This window comes from Bacillus rossius, chromosome 3 (assembly GCF_032445375.1).
Source record: "Bacillus rossius redtenbacheri isolate Brsri chromosome 3, Brsri_v3, whole genome shotgun sequence".
Taxonomy (NCBI): Eukaryota; Metazoa; Arthropoda; class Insecta; order Phasmatodea; family Bacillidae; genus Bacillus; species Bacillus rossius.
Window position 1 is genome coordinate 95,996,371 of NC_086332.1, and position 21,779 is coordinate 96,018,149.

General features: G+C 35.3%; 1 protein-coding gene across 2 annotated transcripts in view; it reads right to left on the reverse strand.

Moving 5' to 3' along the window:
• The window catches only part of LOC134531052 (AT-rich interactive domain-containing protein 4B), a 186,464-nt gene that overhangs the window by 37,159 nt on the left and 127,526 nt on the right, over nt 1–21,779 (reverse strand). The window contains exons 20-23 of one of the 2 annotated variants that reach the window (XM_063366564.1): nt 20,830–21,015; nt 15,516–15,733; nt 4,487–4,602; nt 3,092–3,268 (exon numbers count right to left, since the gene is read on the reverse strand). In XM_063366564.1, the coding sequence (XP_063222634.1) occupies nt 3,092–3,268; nt 4,487–4,602; nt 15,516–15,733; nt 20,830–21,015 (697 nt within the window). Of the gene's footprint in view, nt 1–3,091; nt 3,269–4,486; nt 4,603–15,515; nt 15,734–20,829; nt 21,153–21,779 lie in introns of those variants that run through there. The other variant, XM_063366565.1, reaches the window with a different exon arrangement.

Here is a 21,779-nt window from a genome sequence, read left to right on the forward strand (position 1 = left end):
CAGATACAAAAGTGAGCAGAGGTTTTAGCAGTTGTGGTAATTTTGGTGACGCAGTTGGGTGGCAAAAAGAGAATTTTTAAATGGTTGTTTACGGCACTGTGGCATATCATTTTTTTACAAAGGTATTTGATCCCTTCTTTTTGGCAATCTCCCCCCCCCCCCCCCCCAAAAAAAAAAACCACTCTCATGACAATAAATTTGTTTCAGTTGATGTTGAAGTTACTGAAGTTGACGTTAAAATTGTTTAAGAAGAAATGATGTTCTTTGTAGACCAGAGCAGTCCAGTTTGAAGCTTATGAGTAGGCCAGTGTTGAAATGAGTTGTATTATGCTATGATGAAATGAAGATGAAATGATTGGGGTTGACATAGCTAATAAAAATTGTTTCAAATTAAAAGTGGGGGAGGGGGGGGGGGGAATATTGATTTGTGAGTTATTTTTAAAACTCAGGGCATTTTAACATTTGAATGTGTAAAAAATTATATTCTGGATTGTTTGAGCACATAATACTATGTGTATTTTAATCCTTGCTTATAAAAAGTATTTTATTTTTAACATTTTTATCACAATTTTCTAGTGATGGGTCGATTCCGATTCCGGAATTCTGCCGGTTCCACCGATTCCGGCATAATCGTGGGATTCAGAATACAATGGTTTTGGAATCGACCATGACCGATTCCTGCATTGTTTTTGTAAGTTTGCAAAATACATTTCCTACGCAACGTAAGACAATATTAAAATGTATGCAAATTTAATTTTTAAACATAAACATAATAAAATCTTTTTTACGGAACTGAGATTTACGAATTTCGGTGATTAACGTATTTATTTACTTGCACCGCCATTTTCCCTACAGTACAAATGCAGTATCTACTTTCCCGCTTTCGGAAATTATGTTGCAGCAGCACTGCTTTTAATAGTAAACCTTCAAAAATAAAATTAGACAAAACCATCAATGTTTAAAGAAAATAATGTAAATTTTATTTACTAAACCTTAACTATTTGATCATGGCAGCTACGTTATTGTAAACAACCTATTTTTTTGTTTGTACTACCTGCCATGGTAAACCATACGGCCATGAACCAAATCTTTCGCTACGTGAACGTGAAAATTAAGATGTTTCACATCTCTGCACTTTAAACTTTAAATAATTATAAATAAAATAATTTTTAACGAGATTTTACCAAAATTCACAGTGGATTACTGCAACCATATTAAAATAAGTTTAAAATCAACATAACCAAATTGCTGTAAATTGGCGTTCTTGTGCGTGTTTAGCGATGCTCGTTTTACATTAGAAATATTTTGGAAAGGTAGTTGGCAAATCTGAATTTCCAAACATCGCTGCTGAAACGTTCGCAAATTATTATTACTAAACATAAACAATCTTTTGAAAGTAGTTGTGTTGGTTCAACAGAATTGTTCCGATAAATTTCTGAAATGAATTAAATATTAACACGCGATTATTTGAAGAGTTTAAATAATTTGTGTAAGAAAATATCACCATAAAATGTGGAAATTTTGAGATGCTTAAACATGCACAGATCTTTCTTACTCAAGAACATAAAATTTATTTTCTCTTTACGGTTGTGAAGAACTGCAAGACTGGATGGATTTATTCTTTTCACCAAGTCAGATAATTAAGTTTTAGTTAGTATATTAAAAAGTAAGCATCTCTGTTATTTTATTTTAGTGTGGTGCATATTTGTTTCCATCATAATCCCTTTTTTTTATTTTTTGGCACTGGTCCCTTGAAATATGTAAAAACGAGGTTATATTGTCATTTTAATTGGATCATTATTTAGTTGTGTTTGGAAATAAAATTCTTAACCTAACCGTACAAACCCTCTTTTTTTACAATAAATTAATTGAGTTGATAATGTAAGGTACCTAAAGTTGGTGAGGTTATAACATTAATTACAATTTATGTCATAAGACATCTTAACATTATATAAGCTGTATATAATGTTAATTTATGCACATAAAAGAAACACAATGCAATTACATTTTTAAAATCATAAACAACCTTTTTTTTTTGAGTATATTACTCTGTAGAACATTGTCAGATAAAAATTAAGGAATCGGAATCGGATTCGAAGAATCGACCCTTTAATTTAAGAATCGAAAATGGAATCGGAATCGGTATATTTTAGGAATCGGCCCAACACTACAATTTTCCAAATAAATATTATGTTCATTTAATTGAAAAGTCATGTAGGAGGAAGAGGGGAGGGGGAGGAATGTAGCATTGCAGACCCCTGCCCTCACAAACTTTTCAGGGTATTTTTGTGCCATTATATTTTCCAGTAAGTATACAGCTGATTATATGGCCTAAGGTCATAGTGACCTAATTTTTCACACTTGTATTTTATCATCCTTAATATTCTTATAAGTAATTTTGATACTTGATTGTTTTATTCAGAAAAGCAGTTTTACTCTACATATTTACTGTTTCTCATTGTGTTTGCTGAATAATTGTTTGTGTATATGTTTTTTTCAATATTTTTTTCACATCTGTATTTTAAGTGGGTATTTATTTGTTTTTTTATTACTTTTCTGGGACATTGTGTATTGTACTGGCTGGTAAGGGTTATGGACAGGTGCACGACATGCTGGAGCAGTTTCCAAACTTTCTGGCAGTTTCTGTATGTATTCATATGATTGGTAAATCAGCAGGTGTCCTTTCCCAAGAGAGACAATAACTTTATCACGTTGGTATGCTGGCCAATCAGAAAAGACTTGGTGATTTTTTCCCATCATTTTGCAGGAAAAGCCTTTTTGCGTGGGTTAGGAAATGTATATGCTGCAATGTTTTTATGAGTACTGTGCTGTGATTGGGTGTAGAGGTCGTGGACCTGTTACTTCCATGCGTGGTGGATGCAGCTGCGTAGCCTCATCCATCAGTCAGCATCTGCATGAGGTGCCGAGAGGTTGCGTGTCGCGCGGTGGCTCAAAATTAACACATCTATTGTGGCCCGGGTGCTACCGTGCATAATCAAATGAATCACCGTTCGAAGAGCAGAATGGGGTAACTGGCCATAAGGCTATTTTAGAGCAACAAGTGCTGCGCACGTGCCACTTGTAACCTCACCTAAATGGTTGCGACTGGAAACGTGACGGCTTCGCTTGTTCTCACATTCCGACCTCTTTCGGCTGTGGCGACGTTTTTTACCCACCGCCTCACATGACTCTTTGTCCTGCTCGGCTGAGCCTTTCTTCCCTAGTCTGGCATCACTTGAGCTGGACATGTCTATGTTCAGAAGAGAGTCTGCAACACAGCCACCACACACTGCACATCATCTACACTTGCAGGTACAGTGAAGTTGTGCTCAACACTACTGAACCAAACAGAATTGATGGCAATAAGTAACTGTTGTGACCTAACATCATTGTTTTCAGCTAACATGACATTATTGCAAAACATCATGTATACAGAAACTTAATATATATAATATAAAATATTAGTCAAACCCAATGATACAACTAATTAACACAGGCAAAATTGCATGATCTCTGGCTATATAAAAATCTGGCACTGATTTTATATCGACCCCTTAGAAGAATTTTTTTTTTTGCAGAAACACATTTTTAATTTGTAGTGGTATTTGATAATTTGAGTTTGATGGAGAATTTTTAACAATTCACAATATTTCAGTGACAACAATAATTTTTAAATGTTTATTGTGAATTTTGACACATTTTCTTTAAATTTTGTTTTCATTTAGTTTGAAACAACTTTCATGACCCAGTAAACATCCAGCACAAATATTTCAGAACTTACCTGAATGTTTATGAAGAACTTACTTGTTAAATATAAATCCTAATATGCATTAACTCAGTTTTTAATTAAAAAAAAATTAGGTATAACTTAAGGACATCAAGATATTTGCAATGATGTGAAAAACAATTTTATAGTAATGGCTAGAATCCGAATCTCAAATCCTAATCTAAGTGTTAAGGGTCAAAATAAAGTAATGTTAAATAAATGAACAATATAAACTATGGTTTTAAAACCTCCTTTAAATGGCTGTTCCATAAACTAAGTTTTCTGAATCAATACATATTGTAATTTTATTAATATTACAGTTAAAAGTACGATATCTTAGCGAATGGTAACAAGGTATGTATCATGAAAAAATTGATGCAGTAAACTTCGGAGGTTATCACTGTTGAATTTTTTTCTAAATGCTTTATTTCCTCTAATATTTTTCTTCAAATCTTTTTCTTTGAATATTGAATCCTTGTTAAAATAATAAGGATTTGGTTGTATTTAAGGATTTAACTGGCCCTTCCATAATTTTTTTTTTTTACTATTTTCATAAATTAAATTCCGTTCAGAAAATTGTTTGAATTTTAATATTATAATCCTAGAATTTTCCACATTAAATTTGCATAAAAAGTAAGAAGATAGTTACCAACAGATTAAAAAGCAGTTAATGCAAAGAACAAAATAAAAAAAGAATACAATTTTATTGTAACTTCTTACCTTCTTCACTATAATGTCCAGTTTTATTGTCCGTCCTGTTTTCCAATTCGATGGTGAAGGCTCCTTGGCGAAACGTAGAGTCGTGGTCAAGACTGGGGGACAACCTCTCAGGCTCACTAGGGGAAAAAGAAATCTGAATGACAAAAATTTCATTTAAGTATTGCAAATTCCCAATAAGATTTTCATTAGTGGGGTTATACAACACAAAATGGCACATTGAACTTTTTTTTTTATTTATTAAAGGTTATACATTAATGTCCTACAGACCTGTTCCCATATTAATAGTTTAAATTTCAAATTTTATTCCAAAAAATTAGTTTAAAGCATTTGTAGAGGTAAATTATCATACTCAAAGTTAGTGTTTGTGAATGTTTGCTTATAGCATGAAATGTTCTCAAGTTGGTAATAAAGTTATTGGATTAATATTGGGATTTATTGTAACTGATGTTAGTGCCTCGTACTCAAGTTGACTTTAAGAGAAGAAAGAAGTATACTTTTGCTATTTTAATAAAAGTTTATTATAATGAATTTTTAAGTTGTAAGTTACCCATGCATTGTCACACCAGTGACAGAAAAAGAAATGCAGATATAGGTTATGTGATTAAAAACATGTTAAGTAAGAATACGATTAATTGTATGTATGACCAAATAACATTATTTATAAAAATAAATTATTTGTCTACAATAGTCAAAACGGTGTCACGGGTGTAACACATTTTAATGTCATGGGTCAAGCTTATCTTACATATGAATTTGTACTCATAAATTTGAAAAGAAACGGTCATATCAGGACTATGTAATGATAGATTATTATTTGGTTATGATTAGATAAGGTTGTTGGGACTATGCAGATTAGGATGACATAAAGTTTGATCTAAAATAATGGTTAACTTTATTACATGAACAACTTTTTTTTCTGGCCATGTCCAACAATATCATCATACTGATTACTGATATATCCTTAAAACAAAGAACTGACTTTCATTCTTTGTACACATGTTTCTTTGAAATAAAATGCAAATCGCAGCTGTGCTGGTTGTGGTAAATTTTAATGTATCTCATTTGTGTTATAATAATTTTTTTTTTTGCAGATGTAACCATGTTCAAATCAAAGGAACATACGGTAAAATAAAGAGAGAAAATGAGACAAATACCAGAGAAAAGGGAAGAACATTTGAAGAACGAAAGAGAGATAAAAAAAAGGAGCGAACAACAAAGACAATAACTTCTTGATAACAAGCACAAACTATAGGATAAAAGGGAGAGAGACAGGGAAATACAGCGAAAATTCTGCGCACATAACAAAACTGACTGGTTGCCAGTATCAGATCTTGGGGCATCAAATGTAAGCAGTCCTTTGGAAGAGCAGTTAGCAAAGTAAAAAAATCTCTTCCTACTAGCCCACATAAATGGACAGATGCCATTACAAAGCTGTTCCCTGAAGTTGTTGAAACAACAAGACTGCTGAAGAAAAAGTCACTGGCTCCAAAACAATATGTGAAATCACCAAAAAAAAAGTTGTCACAGATTTTTACATTACAGATGATATAAGTCAAGCTACACCTGGAATAAAAGATGTAAATTCTGTTAAAGATTCACGTACCTACTGGAAAGAGAGACCTTATTCACAAGTGGTACATGACACAGAGAGAGAGAGAGAGAGAGAGAGAGAGAGAGAGAGAGAGAGAGAGAGAGTGTGTGTGTGTATATATATATATTTTTATATATATTTATATACACACTTTGCTCAAAGTGATGAGACTGTTTTTCTTTAATCCAGCAGTGCAGTTTAAAAGACACATCCTCAGGCAATATATATATATATATATATATATATATATAAACACAACAACAACAAAAACAACAACCTGTTATGAAATAGATTTTACAATAGCTTCTCCATGTGAAATCCAGTCAGCACATTGGAGTCATTCACAGATTACCTTGTTTACCTGCTGTGTATGGATTGATGGGAAAGTTTCATCGTACACTATTGTTAGTGATGAACTTATCCATTGCAAATATTCTGTATGGTGTTTCATTGAAGACACACTACATTCAAAGAAACCCATCACATCTTGGAAGAAATTGTGTTTTCAGGCAATTGTGCCGCTCAGTTCAAAAACCAATAAATTCTTGGAAATTTATGCCATGCAGAGGACGATTTTGGTATTAAAATGGAATTGAATTTTTTTGCCAGTTCTCATAGGGAGGGTTCTATGGATAGTATAGGGACTGCTGTGAAAAAACTAGTGTGGCGTGGCTTAAGGACAAGAACAGTTAGTGTGTGAATAGTACTCTGAATTTTTATTCATTTGTGCAAGTAAGTTGAAAAATATCAAACTATTTTTTGTACCAGTATCAGACATACAAGAAAAGAATATCAAATTGGTCAACAGATGACAGTATTTGGCAGGAAGCAAGGATGTAAATATTCTGATGTTTATTCAGATTCTGACTTTCACACTTCAGAAGAGTTGTCAATAATAGTAAAGTCCAATGATTCCCCAAGATCATTTATAAAATTCAATGCGAGAATGTTCTGCCTGTAGACTTACAGAGCAAAGAACAGGTACATAAGTTTGTAAGAAATAAAAATAATTCAATCTCAAACATGAGAATCGGGATTGGCACATTTAGATATTGTACTGTCAAAATGAATGAATAATAATAATAAAAATTAGCTTATTTGTGTGAACAGTATAATCTCAAGGTACAAATATATTATATGTATGTAATAAACAAAAACAATTATGTCCCGTGTTATATAGCATAATCATGGCATATTTTATACTAAAATAAAGTTTGAAAAGTAGGGGTGCGATTTTTATGTGAAAATCTTTTTTTTGTTAGGCAAAGTTATTCATAAAAACAAAACCCATTCATGGAAAGTACGTTTATTTAAAATGTAGAATATAGAAAAGCACGCCAAACAATTTAAATTAATAAGTCATGCAAGAAAAAAATTTCTTCAACTTTAAATAGAAAAACAAAATCTGTGACCCGAATGCGAGCCTGAAGTAACGCATAACTATCGTCATAGTACACACCACGAAAGAGTGCGGGCCATCAAATGTAGTTAACTCGGCACTCGACAGAGAGCGCGCGTTGCATGGAATCGGCGAGATATCGATATACGACTAAGTGTGCGCGCTCTATATGGGAAGCAACATAACCAAACATGAATGATTCCAACTAGTGCTGGATACATTTTTATAAGCGGTACACTGCGGCGACACAGACAAACAGATAAAGGTTAAAACTTTTAAAAAAGTCTTAAAAAAAACATTTACACATCCGACAACTTGGTATTTCTGTTAGTTAAATAAGTGTTAATGTCAGAATAAATATTAGAATTTTACTTTAAAATACATAGTTTTATACGGAAAAAATACCTACACAAAGCGCTTGGAATCTACTAGCAGGACCAAAAACATCATGCAACAATTACGTGAGAGGTTCTTTAATACGAATTTTGACGCCCTAAAATATTGGTGCGACGATTATGCGATAAAACAAGGTATGTCTGGCTGTGTGTCTGTGTGTCTGTGTGTCTGTCTGTGTGTGTGTGTGTGTGTGTGTGTGTGATACTGGATAGACTTTGCTTTTATTTTTTAAAAGTTAAAGGCAAGATTTTACATCAAATGATTATGCACAAAAACTTATGCTAATGGGACATTCAAAGTTATAGTAAAGTTTCAAATACTTGGGTACCTACTTGATGGTCATATAAAATAGGTAGGAACAAGATTTGATGGTTTTATTTTTAGGTCAATTATGTTTTCAAAACAAAAGATTTCGGTGTTTATTGTTTTTATTTTTGTACATACATTGTGTTTATTCATAAAAATGGTGTATTATTTAACAAATATGAAACTGAAATACATTTTAGTAATTTCACCAAAATAGTCTCATTTTGAATGATACATATTGCACTTAAACAATAAAATAATTTATAATAAACATGTCTAGAAAAGAACTACTCAGAAAAATTAAAATAAATTGGCATATTTTTGAGTGCGTAAAAAATGAGCAACTTTGATATAAGATATGTTCTTCTTTAAATAATGGAGGAATTTCTAATTCAATATTTTAACATTTTTTCCAAATTAATCTTTGCAATTCTGAACGTAACCTCAGAGTTTTTGTTTCATTGCTGTTTAATTCACTTCTTAGTTGGATACTTCATCTTTGATTTTTATTAGCCCGTTAAAAGTCTCCTTTGTAATAATTAGTGTGTTGGTTTTCAATTTCGAATAGTGTGTGTTAGAACTACAGATATATAAGTGTGTGTGTGTATACACACACACACCACACACACATACATATACTTACATACATACTTATATCTGTTTTGTTTGAATTCTTATCGTATTAACGTGTTAGAAATGTGTTTGCCCGACCTTGAGGCTGGTAACGACTATGTTCCATAATAAACACTTATTCTCATTAATATCCTTATTATAAATATGGGTCTGACGTAACACATCCAAGAATTATTGAATTAAAAATATCAAGTTATTCTTTTTTAAACTATTATACTATATTTTGATATGGTTCATATGAATTTGTGAGTATCTGACATCATTACACATCGCTCGACATTTAAAAGTTAAGGTACTTAAATGAAACAAAATATGTGCTATCTCTGGAAAATATTTAAGCAATTTTCTTTAGTGTACGACAACCCATTCAAACTGATTGAAGATAATGTTTTGTTCAGTGTAGAAAATATGGTTCAGCCTCATGAATCTACACACAATAATTAGATAAAATAGACTCAACTAGTTCAGGGGAGGGCAGTAGGAATAACTCTGTTCTTCTAGGAACTCTGGTCTTGTCCCCAGCCAGTTCAGGATGTGCTCCAACTCTCGCTGTGAAAGAAAGTCTATAACTACGACCCAGCAAAAATATTTATGACGGCGACTGAGCTTGGCTCCGCACAGGCCTGGTTGAAAATTCCTTAAAATGGGTGTGTCTCACCAAGGTAGACAGGAATGGTACCTGTATAACTGACTGAAGTCTCGCAGCACAATGGCTGATATTCGCCCGATGTGGTAGTGTAAATAACTGCAAAACACGACTACCTATGGTCCGTACAGTAACAACCCGGACTTTCTCGACTTAATACTTGCAAAGCTACATAAATTCGCGGTAGCCACGTATCTCCTCGATCTCTGTGCAGGATCACTAGACCGAGGGACCGCCCCACGCACAGAGGACGTCTTCTCTTCCAAAATCGCCGGCCAGCGAGCATCTAGGCTAGGAAGAATAAATAAGCAACCTCGCTTCCTACTTCACGAGAGAGTTAATATTCGAAGACCATAGCTAATGAGTGCAATGAAGCGAAATCAGTAATAAATCGAATAATAAATCTCAAATAAATATTCAGCAAAGAAGAATAGAATCTCAAAAATGAATATCAACTGATATGCTATAGAATAAGCCTGGGTCGTAGCACTATGCTTACTTAAATACATGAAAAAAAAAAATTCTTATTTAAATGACATATGAGTATAAACATGTAACCATGTCTCAATGTTTACATTAGTGATTTTATATTTTGTGAATTTAAATTTTTTGACTGAATAATATCAGCAGATACTCCTTATAAATAATCAATTTTGATACTATTTGAAAGTGAATTTTGATCTATAACTTTGTAAAAAAATAATTTGTGATTACATGGTAAATTTGTAAGAGCTGTGTTGATTGGCCAGTACAAACCAGGAAGAAATTTATATATACAAGAGCGTTTGTTTGGAAGCTTTTAGTCTAGTTTGGTAGAACTTTCACAAAAAGAACAGCCAAGTGTCGATGATTTCCAAATTTTGGAAATTTTACTTTGGAGAAACTATATTGAGTTTCACATTTTAAGGACAATTTTAGTTAATCGTCACCAAGTTAACTATTCATCCAATGTGGATGTTGATTTCATCGTGTTAAGTTATGACTAGACTAAACCATAAGAAGAGGCCTAAACTTCAATGTGAATAGTCAACAAAAATTATTATTTGAAAGAAATCATCTGGAAGTTTGTGATGCAGACAAAGTCGACTACGGGACAACAATTTTACATCACCCTGAAGATATGATTACGTAAAGTCCACCCATCAAGGTTTTCGTCTTATCTGCTACATCCGAGAAGCCCACGTTTACAGCTTTTTGAAACAGTCGCTGTTACGTGAATACTACAATTTGCTGTCTACTTCCACGTCCCGAACTATCTAGCTTCGCTGCAGATCTTCTAGGCGAGTACTGAAAGAACTATAGTCAAATTGATGGAAGATTAAGACCTACCCATCTAATGAAAAGTCTCTAAAATTGGTAATGTTGATTGAAACTGGTATGTACTGTGTTGATACTATTGAAAATGTGTGTGTAGTCCATTAACAGTTTTACAATTGGTTTCTTCACTATTATCATTTTAATTTGATGAATCCAGAGCTTTCACCTTAACTTTAGATTCAAGTTTTCACTGTTTTGCATTGCCAGAGGTATCCCTAGATAAAAGATGATCCATGTTTTGTCATAACACTCATAACCCTGTTCATTGAGCTAGCAATATAATTTTTACTTTAACTTTGTGTTCTGAGATTTTATTTGATTGAATAGATACAATTTGCGATAAGACATTTCAGTCAAAGTTTTGAAACTTCAATGGTTTCAGGTGATATAGTTTTATATTAACAGTAAATAAATGAGATAACCAATTGGCAAATTGGAATGTTATGTGTTGAAATAAGGTAATTTTAATTATTGTACTAATTCATGTTCAACAGTAATCCTGGCATAGGTCTGGACTTTCTGAGAATAATTTTTCTAGTCCAGGTAGTTCATTGCATAATAAAACATAGATTTCATAATATTAAAAATAGTTTATAATGGTTTTCCTTCAGTTATTTAGCATTCTCAAATGCTATACTATATTCAAACTAAAGACTAAGTGAAATTTTTTGTTTTGACCACACTACAATTTGTAATCTGTCATTGAAATCACAAACCAAGTTAGGAGCACCAGTTAAAGGTAATTTTAGACTTACAGTTAATATTTATATTTTATAACCCAGTATATATTATAAATACATATTACAAAATATTTCATACATGCTTAGTATGGCACCTGAATAGTTAAAATAAATTTACATCATAAGTGTAAAAATTAATAAATAGAATCACATTTATTTACCTTGTGAAATGTGTAACAGCATAAAACTTGAAGAGAAAGTAGAGTCATACACTTTTTTTTAAGTGACTAATGTAAAATAAGTAACTAATAAAATAAAAGCTGCAAGATAGATTTATTTATTTATTTATTTATGTTACATGCTTACCAACAGTCACAAAAAATTTGGCGGGTACAATATTAATTAGATTATACATTTTGGTACAAAAGTCAAAAGTGAAGCCAGGGTGGCCACCCATTTGACATTTTGAAATTCCTGGTTTTTTCCAGGTTTTCTCAACTCACTGAAATTGCATGGCAACAAACTTGAAAATTATAAATCACAACAAACAATGGCTGTAAAATATTTTTAACGCCGTAAAATTATTGAACTACATAGGAATTATTACAATTAGGTATATACACTTAGAAGATAACAGGAAATGGACAACTTACTTGTTACTTTCTTTTCATTGAAATCTCATCTTCAATTAATGCAGCTGCTTTTGCTGCATCTGCTAGCAGTTTAGCCTTCTTGGCTTCCAATTCCTTAATTTCTAAGGCTTTCCTTTTCTTTTCTTGGATAGCAACTGACTCTTCATGCTTTTGTTTTCGCTTGATTTCTGAGAGTTCCACATATTTCGCATGAGCATTCCGGCACGAATGGATAAGACTTTTATCAATTAGAACTTTTCCTATGCCCCCTAAAATTGATACAGAATCATACACCTGTCTTAATGCTATCAGGCTCTCTTCATGTTGATTTTCAACAAGGCATTCTGCATTTACTGAAAAGCCCCTTTCCACCGATGCATTTCCATGGGACATAATCAGCATCATTTTAACCAACAATGTAAGATTTGGTGAAAGCTTATCAACATCAACCACTTGCATCCAAAATTTATCCAACCTTACTTCATTTCTTCTGTACGATTTTACAGATTCCAGCAGATATGGTAACTTGCATAGCTCCCTAAATTCACTTTTTATTTTGTCTGCTAACAAACCAGCCATCCACCTCTTCTCAACAAGTGCTTCTAAAAGTTTTTGCATCCTGTGTTGAGCTAATGTGGGACTAGCACAAATTACTGCTGGATCCAAGCAGGATACATTCTTTGATAACCTAAATGAGAGAGGCGACTTAGAAAGAATCTTTTGTACAAATGATTTGTAGAATTTGACACAATCATGTTTGAAATGAAGAATATCTACTTCTTTCACATGTAATTTAGAGTTCTTTAATGCATCTTTTGTGGAAAATCCCAAGTCAACATTCTTTGCAAATATAAGATTGTCACTGAGTGTTAGATCTATCTTCGTGATATCTTTCTTCTCAATTATATCTCCTTTCACAAACCTTTCCATTACAGATTTGACCATCAAATGAAGAGCACTATACAGAAAAGGAGCCATTGGAGCTTCATTCTGAAATTCCTTAAGGAAAGGCTCCACTTCTGCTGCCATGGCACTAAAAAAAGCTAATTTAGGCCCAAGAAGTTTGTCATTTAAAAATTCAGAAACAATTCTGTAGCTTTCACAATCTGGAACTTTCTTTTGTTTGGTAACATTGCTAGTGTACAAAAGTAAGTCAGGTAGCATAGCCTGAGCCCTGGATGCCACTTTAGCATTTTCCACCCATCTAACTGAACAGAACTTGTGGGGGAATCTGGATGAGTTTGTGTAACTTATAAAATCTCCTCTCCTAGAAGGTGAATTTTTGAACAAATTGTACAATGCCCTTAAAAACTGAACCAACTTCCAGCCTGTAGATGTAACACCTGTCTTAAAAGCATTATGCACAGTGTGCAGACCACATGTTCCTAATTGAAGAAAGTAAGGAGCATCAACATTCCCTTCATGTAAAACATATTCAAGGTCTTTAACTACTTTAAGATTTACATTTGGCCCATCCATAGAAATTTGAATGGTTTTCTCAAGAAGCTGAGGAGGGACTAATTCTTGAATAGCTCCCAGAAGGTCACTGGCACAGGCCTTATTAAGGAAAGCAGAAGTGAAGTATCTACTAGTTACCTCATTGTTATCATCATCCCAAAATTTGACATGAATGTCCATTTGCTGACGTTGGGAGATTTTATTAAAGCTTTCATCAAATGCCAAAACAACATGAGGACAACTATTTAACTTATTTTTTAGTTTTTCAGTGAAATAAGGAGCTATTCCATGTACTACTGTGTAAGCTAACTTTGTTCTCTGTATCTGCAATTTACTAGCTATGGTACTGTCAGCAAACATGATGGGTAGCAAAGATGCCAAACCAGCAGCACTCCTAAATGACAAATGAAACATAACACTTGCTAAACACCATAAAATCTCTGCCTTGGACGTTTCTTCGTTAACAAGAAAAGTTTTTAATGCCGGAACTACACTGCTTGAGCAAGGCAAATCTAAAGATGGTGTAAGTGTTACAACCGAAGATGTAGGCTTTAAATCATTTTTTTTCTTAACGAACACATCCATAGGTAAAGATCTTGCCTTATTTGCTGCCGCAAATGTGTGCTTTGCACCTTTAGCATGACTAACAAGGGCGGTTCTACCCATACTACTAATATTGATTTTTCCATTACACAATTTGCACAATGCATTTGTACTACACTTGGGGTCCCTTTCCACCCACTCAAATTCATCTTTGTACTTATCACTGTACGTGGTAACGGAACACTTCGGCATATTAATTACACACTGTTGCAGATCACATAACCTTACTGTACAGAAAATAGTTATATTTACATCATAAAACAAATAGTTGTTACATCAAACTCTTTCTGTTGTTCACGTAAATATGATATATTCATCATAAAACAAATATATGCAAAATCAAACTCAAATGCGGCGATTTATATTAAACAATTACTGTAAACATAAGACGGACTTGAGCCACGCACAAAAATACTTCAATTGATAAATCCTCAAATGCTGCGCGTATGGACTTCTAAACGTAATATTCCAACATCTCACACACTTCACTTGCGTAGAAAATCGTATAACCTTGTCCGAGCACTAAAACTGTACAACAAAGATGGCGAAGCGCGCGTGCGAACGAGGAAGCAAACAAGTCATGTGACTTGACTGTTGACTGCTAGAATGCATGCTGGGAGAAATATCGATCGATCGCTGTGCGCGTGCGTACCTGCGCAAGCAGACTCGTCACATTTTTTTTAATAGACATCGAAAACTGGTTACTCGCCATCATAATGCGTTATTTTAACTAACATTTAATAAGATAATTATTATTTGAAGAGTTTATACAACAAATGTATTGGAAAGCTAAGGTTATTTACTGCTGATGCGTATACATTTCATGAAGAAAAATCCCGCACATACACGTTCCCGACTCTCTATGAAAATTCCTGGCTTTTTCAAGGTATTCCCGGTGCTCACGAAAATTCACGGCTATTTCACGGATTTCCCGATTTCCCGGTTGAGTGGCCACCCTGTGAAGCTAAATAATACAATCTAAAAATTTTGAATTAGAAAAAAAGTTTAAGTTTTGTCAACTTGCTGATTGTTTTCATGTTTGTAGTTACATTTCAGTGCTAAATGTTGTATTAACTTGGATTTCGGTGTTGTGTGTTGTACTGACATGCTTTGCAGTGTTATTTCTGTTTTATCGCAATTCACCACATAATGTTGTCCCTAAAAATAAGGCATAGAGCATTCATAGGTGTGTCATGAAGCTCTGAAGGTAAACACAAATGTAATGTAACTTATGTTTTGTTGATATAAAAAAAAACATTTTGGCATAATTTCTTTAACATTTGAACATATAAAAATTTGATTTAAAAGATGCTTGAATCTAATGAGGCTCTGCCTAAAACCATTTAAGGCGAGCAGACGGCTACTCACGTGCGAGGCGAGCCTGAAGCTGTGGACAAGGAACTGGTGGGCGTAGCCGGCGGAGTGTTGTCCAGCACCGGGGCAGCCTCCCCCGACACACGCTTGCCAGGGGCTTGGCTAGGAGATGGCACGGGGTGCCCACCCGCTGCAGGAAACTCCACAGGGGTGAATACAGATGACGGGGCGCAATTGCTACCAGGAGCACTAGCAAACGGCATCTCCAGTATCTGGAGAAATGCAAACACACCAAATTATCATTACATTTAGCTTCCCTCCTCTTATAATAGTAAATACAATCTTAGCACTCTATTCTGTTAAGCTGATGTGTTTTGATATTGGCTGTCTCTCAGTTAATAAAATACCCATTTTAACATCTTTAGGTTCACAGTGCAACACCATTAACATCTAGTAATATCATAGCAATGAAATCTGCAACAATTCAAAAGTTTACCTCAGAAAAGTTGAGTCTCTGGTGTTAATTATCTCTCTCTATTGCATGAATGCAAAGGAACAAAAAAACAACTGGATAGAACATTGAAATATAATTTTTTAACATCTAAAACATTTAAGAACTTAAAGAATAAGTCAAAAAGCATGAACACGTACGTATGTGAGAGTGTATTCATTTGTGCATCCATGCATGTGACCATAATCATACATCAACACACAATCAATGCGAAACAAATCACTTATCAATTTATCATTCACACAACAATTCTGCAAATGCCTGTATATGTTCCATAACTGTATGCAAGGTACACCGCCCAGAGAATAAGATGATGCCTGAGTGACTGTTACGGTAGCCTTGCCTGGGAGGGGCGGGTAGGGGAGAATAGGGGAGGGAGGCCCAGTGCGATGCGCAGAGAACGTATTCCGAGACTTTTACTTCGCATACCACCCTGAATGAAAACATTGACCAGTCCGCTACGTGCTATCGTGACGTGTTTCATGTTTATAGCTAAACAGAGAATAGTAAACTGAATACGTATTAAACGTAAGCTATCAACAAGTTCGCAGTAGTGGTTCTTTGTTGTAATGTATAAAATACTGGTTATTTTTTGTAAAGTGTTCTCTCGTGACGTTTTTTTACCCCACGTGCTGAATATAAAAATGCCGCCTACATTATCTAAAATTAAACAGAAAAAACTTGATTCGCAGGCGCGAGAGGTAGTGTTTAATGTGTTAAATTTTATGGAAAATGAAGCTCGGAATGGTGTGATGTCGTTATCTATTCCTCTTGAGCGTGTGCAACTGCGCACGGCGAAAGAAACGGGTGTTTCTTGTGCTACTGTACAACGTATAAAGAAAGAAGGTCAACACATTAACGAAGATGGTGAAGGATTGTTCGAGACGCCTAACAAGAAAAGAAAAAAGTTTTCAAAATACGAACTGGATGGGTTTGACGAAGAAGTAGTTAAAGCTTAGGGAGAAGTTGAAGATGGAGATAGGGTTTCAAGGTTGCGATAGCACCTTTTGTAAAATTCTGAAAAAGTTAGGCTTTCAGTGGCGTAAAACGAAATCTCACCGCCTCGTTCTTATCGAAAATCATGATATCAGGCAGAAAAGAATTACCTATATACAGAGCATTATGCATTTCAGAAATGAAAACAGGAATATAATCTATGTAGATGAATTGTATGTGTTATCCTCGCATGTGCAACAAAAAAGCTGGGCAGATGAAACATTAAACGGTGTCCTTCGGCCAGTAGCGAAACGGCAACGCCTTATTATGATACATGCTGGCGATAAAGATGGATTCGTGCCAAATGCCCTCGTTATGTGGAAATCACATCAAGCTACTGATGACTACCACCACCAAATGAACCAGACCAATTATGAGAAGTGGATTAGGGAAAAACTCGTACCAAACATGCCAACAAACAGCGTCGTGGTATTGGATAATGCACCCTATCACAATGTCCGCGTAAACAAACCGCCAACATCTTCGTCAAAAAAAGATGATATGAAAAAATGGCTGCGAGAAAACAAAATTTCATTTACTGAAGACATGCTGAAGCCAACATTGTACGAACTTATTAAGATAAATAAGCCACGGCACACAGTGTATTCCGTCGACCAGATTCTTGAAAGTTTCGGTCACACACTGCTCCGACTTCCACCCTACCATCCCGACTTGAATCCCATTGAAGGTAGCGTATTTACTCGCATATAGGTCGCGAAAATTTTACCTGATTTGATGGGGAAAAAATGAAGTGCGACCTATATGTGAAAAAAATTTTTTTTTTAATTTTTGAGGAATTTTTTTTTGCAATACAGTAGAATCCCGCCGATGCGACCCCGCTCTGATGCGTCCATTCCGTTTATACGACCGTTTTTTGAGAAACCGTGAAAAATTTGAGCTGAGAAAGTAAAAAATTTGAGTAAAATCGGCTGAAAAACAAGTCTGTTACACTTTGTTGCGGCAGTGTCTAGCCAAGCTCAGTGCGTCCACTATCGCACGAAAAGCCGTCTCAGCTGTCATGTTATCTTACCCGCACGAAAAGCCACCGTGGTAGCTTCTGCGAGAGCATAAGAAACTCGTCCAGCCAGACTGGCGGTAGCGGCGGCTTGACGTCATACGTGACGTGACGCTTACCTCTCCCATCCCCTGCTAATTCTTCAAGGCTCATCCCTCCCAAAGCCACAAACCATGTAAAAACACCCTCCCCCCCCTCCCCCCCTTTACCAACTAACATTTCAACACATTCCCTCCCTTATTTCAACCTTCTGCGTAAGAAACTGTCAGCATCCTCCTCCCCTCCCACATCGCGTGCGACCAAAGCCAGGTTGTATAGTCCATTCTCGGTAAAATAAATATTTTTTATGGGCTTATACGACTGTTCTTCGCCGTTAATAAATACTTTATAAGTTTAAGTTATTATGATACAATTTGTTTATTAGTCACACAGAAGTTTCTGCTGAAAAATCACTAATACCTTGAATTTTATTGAATAGAAAAATTTAGCAGGGCCGTAAATATATTTATTTAACTGCATAGTTACTTTCCCATCTGCATTCCAACGTGTTTTTTTTGACGCTGTGAAGGAATGTGGAAAAGATAATTGCTTGAGCTGTCAAAATAAAAATTGCTGACAAGGGCGGGAGCGTATCCTGTCTGTCTGTCGCTGTGATTATCTACTCCAAAAACATGTCACAGCATTTCAGGATAGCATTGTTCTTATATATTTCGTTTATAGCCGAATGTTTTCTACCTGATCCACACAAGTTCCTTCACAACGTTTTGAACGAAAATAACAACCAGCCGGCTAGCATAGCCGAACTCGCGTGACGTGAATTCACTTAGCCTGAGTATTTATCGGAACCCATAACGAAAACCGCTGTAGATATAAAAAAAATCATAATAGGGCTTTTTCATTCGTAATTAAATTTACTACAACTTTTATTCTGTGCATTTTTTCAATACAAAGCACTGTTTTCGAGTTATAGTCTACAATTAAAACATTTTAAGAAGTCAGGAATCTAACTTGACTTCAATTTTCTATATTCGGTTATTACAAGTACTTGTTGTTACAACAATTTATCACGCCATTATCAGCCTCTCGTAGTAGCGGAGTTTTACAGTACCCGTTAACTCTTTCGTGCACGGCGCGCCGGCAGTTTGCGTCATTAAATTACCGGTGCGAACTATATGGGGGGAATCTTAAATACCAAATTCAAGACCTCGAATTATGGGTGCGACCTATATGCGAGTAAATACGGTATATGGGGTAAAGTTAAGGGTATTGTTGCATCAAAAAAGGTGTCCTTCAAAATAGATGACGTGAAAAGACTTTGCTAAGAACAATTTGAGAGTATGGGAAAAGAAGATTGGGTTCCATTTTGTAATCATGTTGAAAAATTAGAGCAGGAGTATTACAGCCAGGATGTTCGTTTTGACATTGAAATCTACAAAATAATTCTTACACTTGGCGGTGTAGACAGTAGCAGTGAAGATTCGAACTCTAACGAAGATTAAATGGAAGGAATTGGAATTCTTGAGGAGAGCGAGTAAATTGGTGACTTTATTATTATTAATAAATAATAGACTGTAAGTTAATGTTTTTTGGTTGTGTACACTACTTTTTTTTTTTTAATCGAAGAACTTGGAATTTCTCAGTTTTTTTAAAGTGATTTTATTAATCTATAATATAGACTCAATGTTTTTGGTTTGTGTATACTATGCCAGCTTGCTCCCCTTCCCCCTACAAGCTTTCTGAACGTTCGTGACGTCACCCAAGCATCAACTTACCCTGCGGGCAGTGTAAATGCATTCAAAGAATTACTGGAAATTATACACAGTAATGATGGGATACAAAGTGAAAACTTTTCTATTAATAACTGCAGTCTCTATTATAAAAGAATAAAGGTTTGTGTACTATGCTTATAGTCCAGTCGTCTTAGTCAAAATTAGGTAAGTATCTCGGAATTTGAGATACCCAGCTACAAACTGGTATACACTTGTATTTTGACATCCTAAAAGTTGTCTCAAAACCTACATATGGTAGGGTGTATGCGACTATTAAAATCTAAGGTCAGAGGTCACAAAAATCAATTTTTTGCACATTTTTTGCAAATATCTCGTTTCCTATGGGTTTTTCGCTATTTGTATTTATTATCTATATTGTAGAGGATTAAATTCCCTACAACTTTTGTTTCAAAAATGTTTTTATATGTTAAATAGTTTTTAAAATAGAGGGCGGAGAGCGTGCGGTTAGAGCATCATTTAAGGTCAACCGGTAGTCCCGGTCAAAAACACGCCATATTCAGCATTTTTAAAAACATCAAAAATGACCTTGTCAATACATATCATAATGCAACTATTAATATTTTTGCAATTTTAAAAATTGAAAACCTTAACTAACACTTCCTGTCATTGAATGTTAAGTCAAAAATAATTTACATGCAATGGTCTTCGTATGGTTTCATGATTTACAGCAGACTACATCAGAAGGTAGTTTTCATTAATGTACCGTATTTTCCTAGCTTTAACTTTTATAAAAACTCTTAAACATATTTGGTTTCCTATATTCACTACAGATTTTTCCTGTCTCTTATCATACCAATTTTTTTTTTAAGTAACAAATTTTTACTTAATATTTTATAGACTAAAACTTTAACACAGCTTATACCATGTTTATTAATTCATATATTTGCTATAATGGAGGAGTACAAAGAAGTCTGTGTCAATACCTGATTTGATCAGACATAATAGTGTGAAATGGTTACCAGTAGTAAATGTAAGTAATAAAAAACTTTATGTGTTGCTAATATTAAAATTAGTACATGAAACTATCATAACCAAGTTAAAAGAGCAAAACAGTACCTTTCCATCCTGCAGGGCCAAGTCATGCTCCGCGGTCAGCGTGGGGGGGCTGCCTGGGATGGTTTCCTCGCAGAGCAGTGAGCACAGCCCTGTGTCCATGTCCTCTCCGCTCAGCTTGCCTGCCTCTGGCTGCAGCACCGGTGCCACATCCTCCCTGGCCACTCCAGGGACTGCCATCGGCTCCTCCTGCCCACACGACAGAGCCCTCGTACACACGCTACGACAACCGCTCTGTGTGTCCTCTCCGCCAGCTTGCCTGCCTCTGGCTGCAGCACCGGTGCCACATCCTCCCTGGCCACTCCAGGGACTGCCATCGGCTCCTCCTGCCCACACGACAGAGCCCTCGTACACACGCTACGACAACCGCTCTGTGTGCCCTCTCCGCCAGCTTGCCTGCCTCTGGCTGCAGCACCGGTGCCAAGTCCTGCCTGGCTACGCTCAGGACTGCTCTGGCTCCTCCTGTCCGCACTACCGTGCTCTTATACACACGCTGCATGCCGAGCAGGAACTCTTGCCTAGAGTGATAACATACTGCAATCACTTATATATCAATGCTTATGAATCAATGCCTTTGTTTGTATTTGTAACCTCATTTTTATTTTTAAACCATATTTTTTGATGTTCACCTATCTCTCACTTAGCACGTCTTCTGATTGTGCAGATTCATTTAGTGCAATGTGAATTTTACTGCCCCAGTCTTGAAAAGCACGTCTGTAAATTTCAGTTAGCAATAAAATCTCGGCAGGCAAAAAAAAAAAGTCTAGCACGATGCTACGAAATCTGTTTCAACTTCTGTAAACAAAAGATGTGCCATGGGCTACAGTTAGCCAAACAAGGGGAGAAGAGATGGGCGCGCAGGTCTGTCTACGCTATCGGCTGTTGCACAAACATCAGGTATGGCAAGTTAAATTGCGGCTATGGAGTGTAAAGGACCAAATGTTTTTACGTCC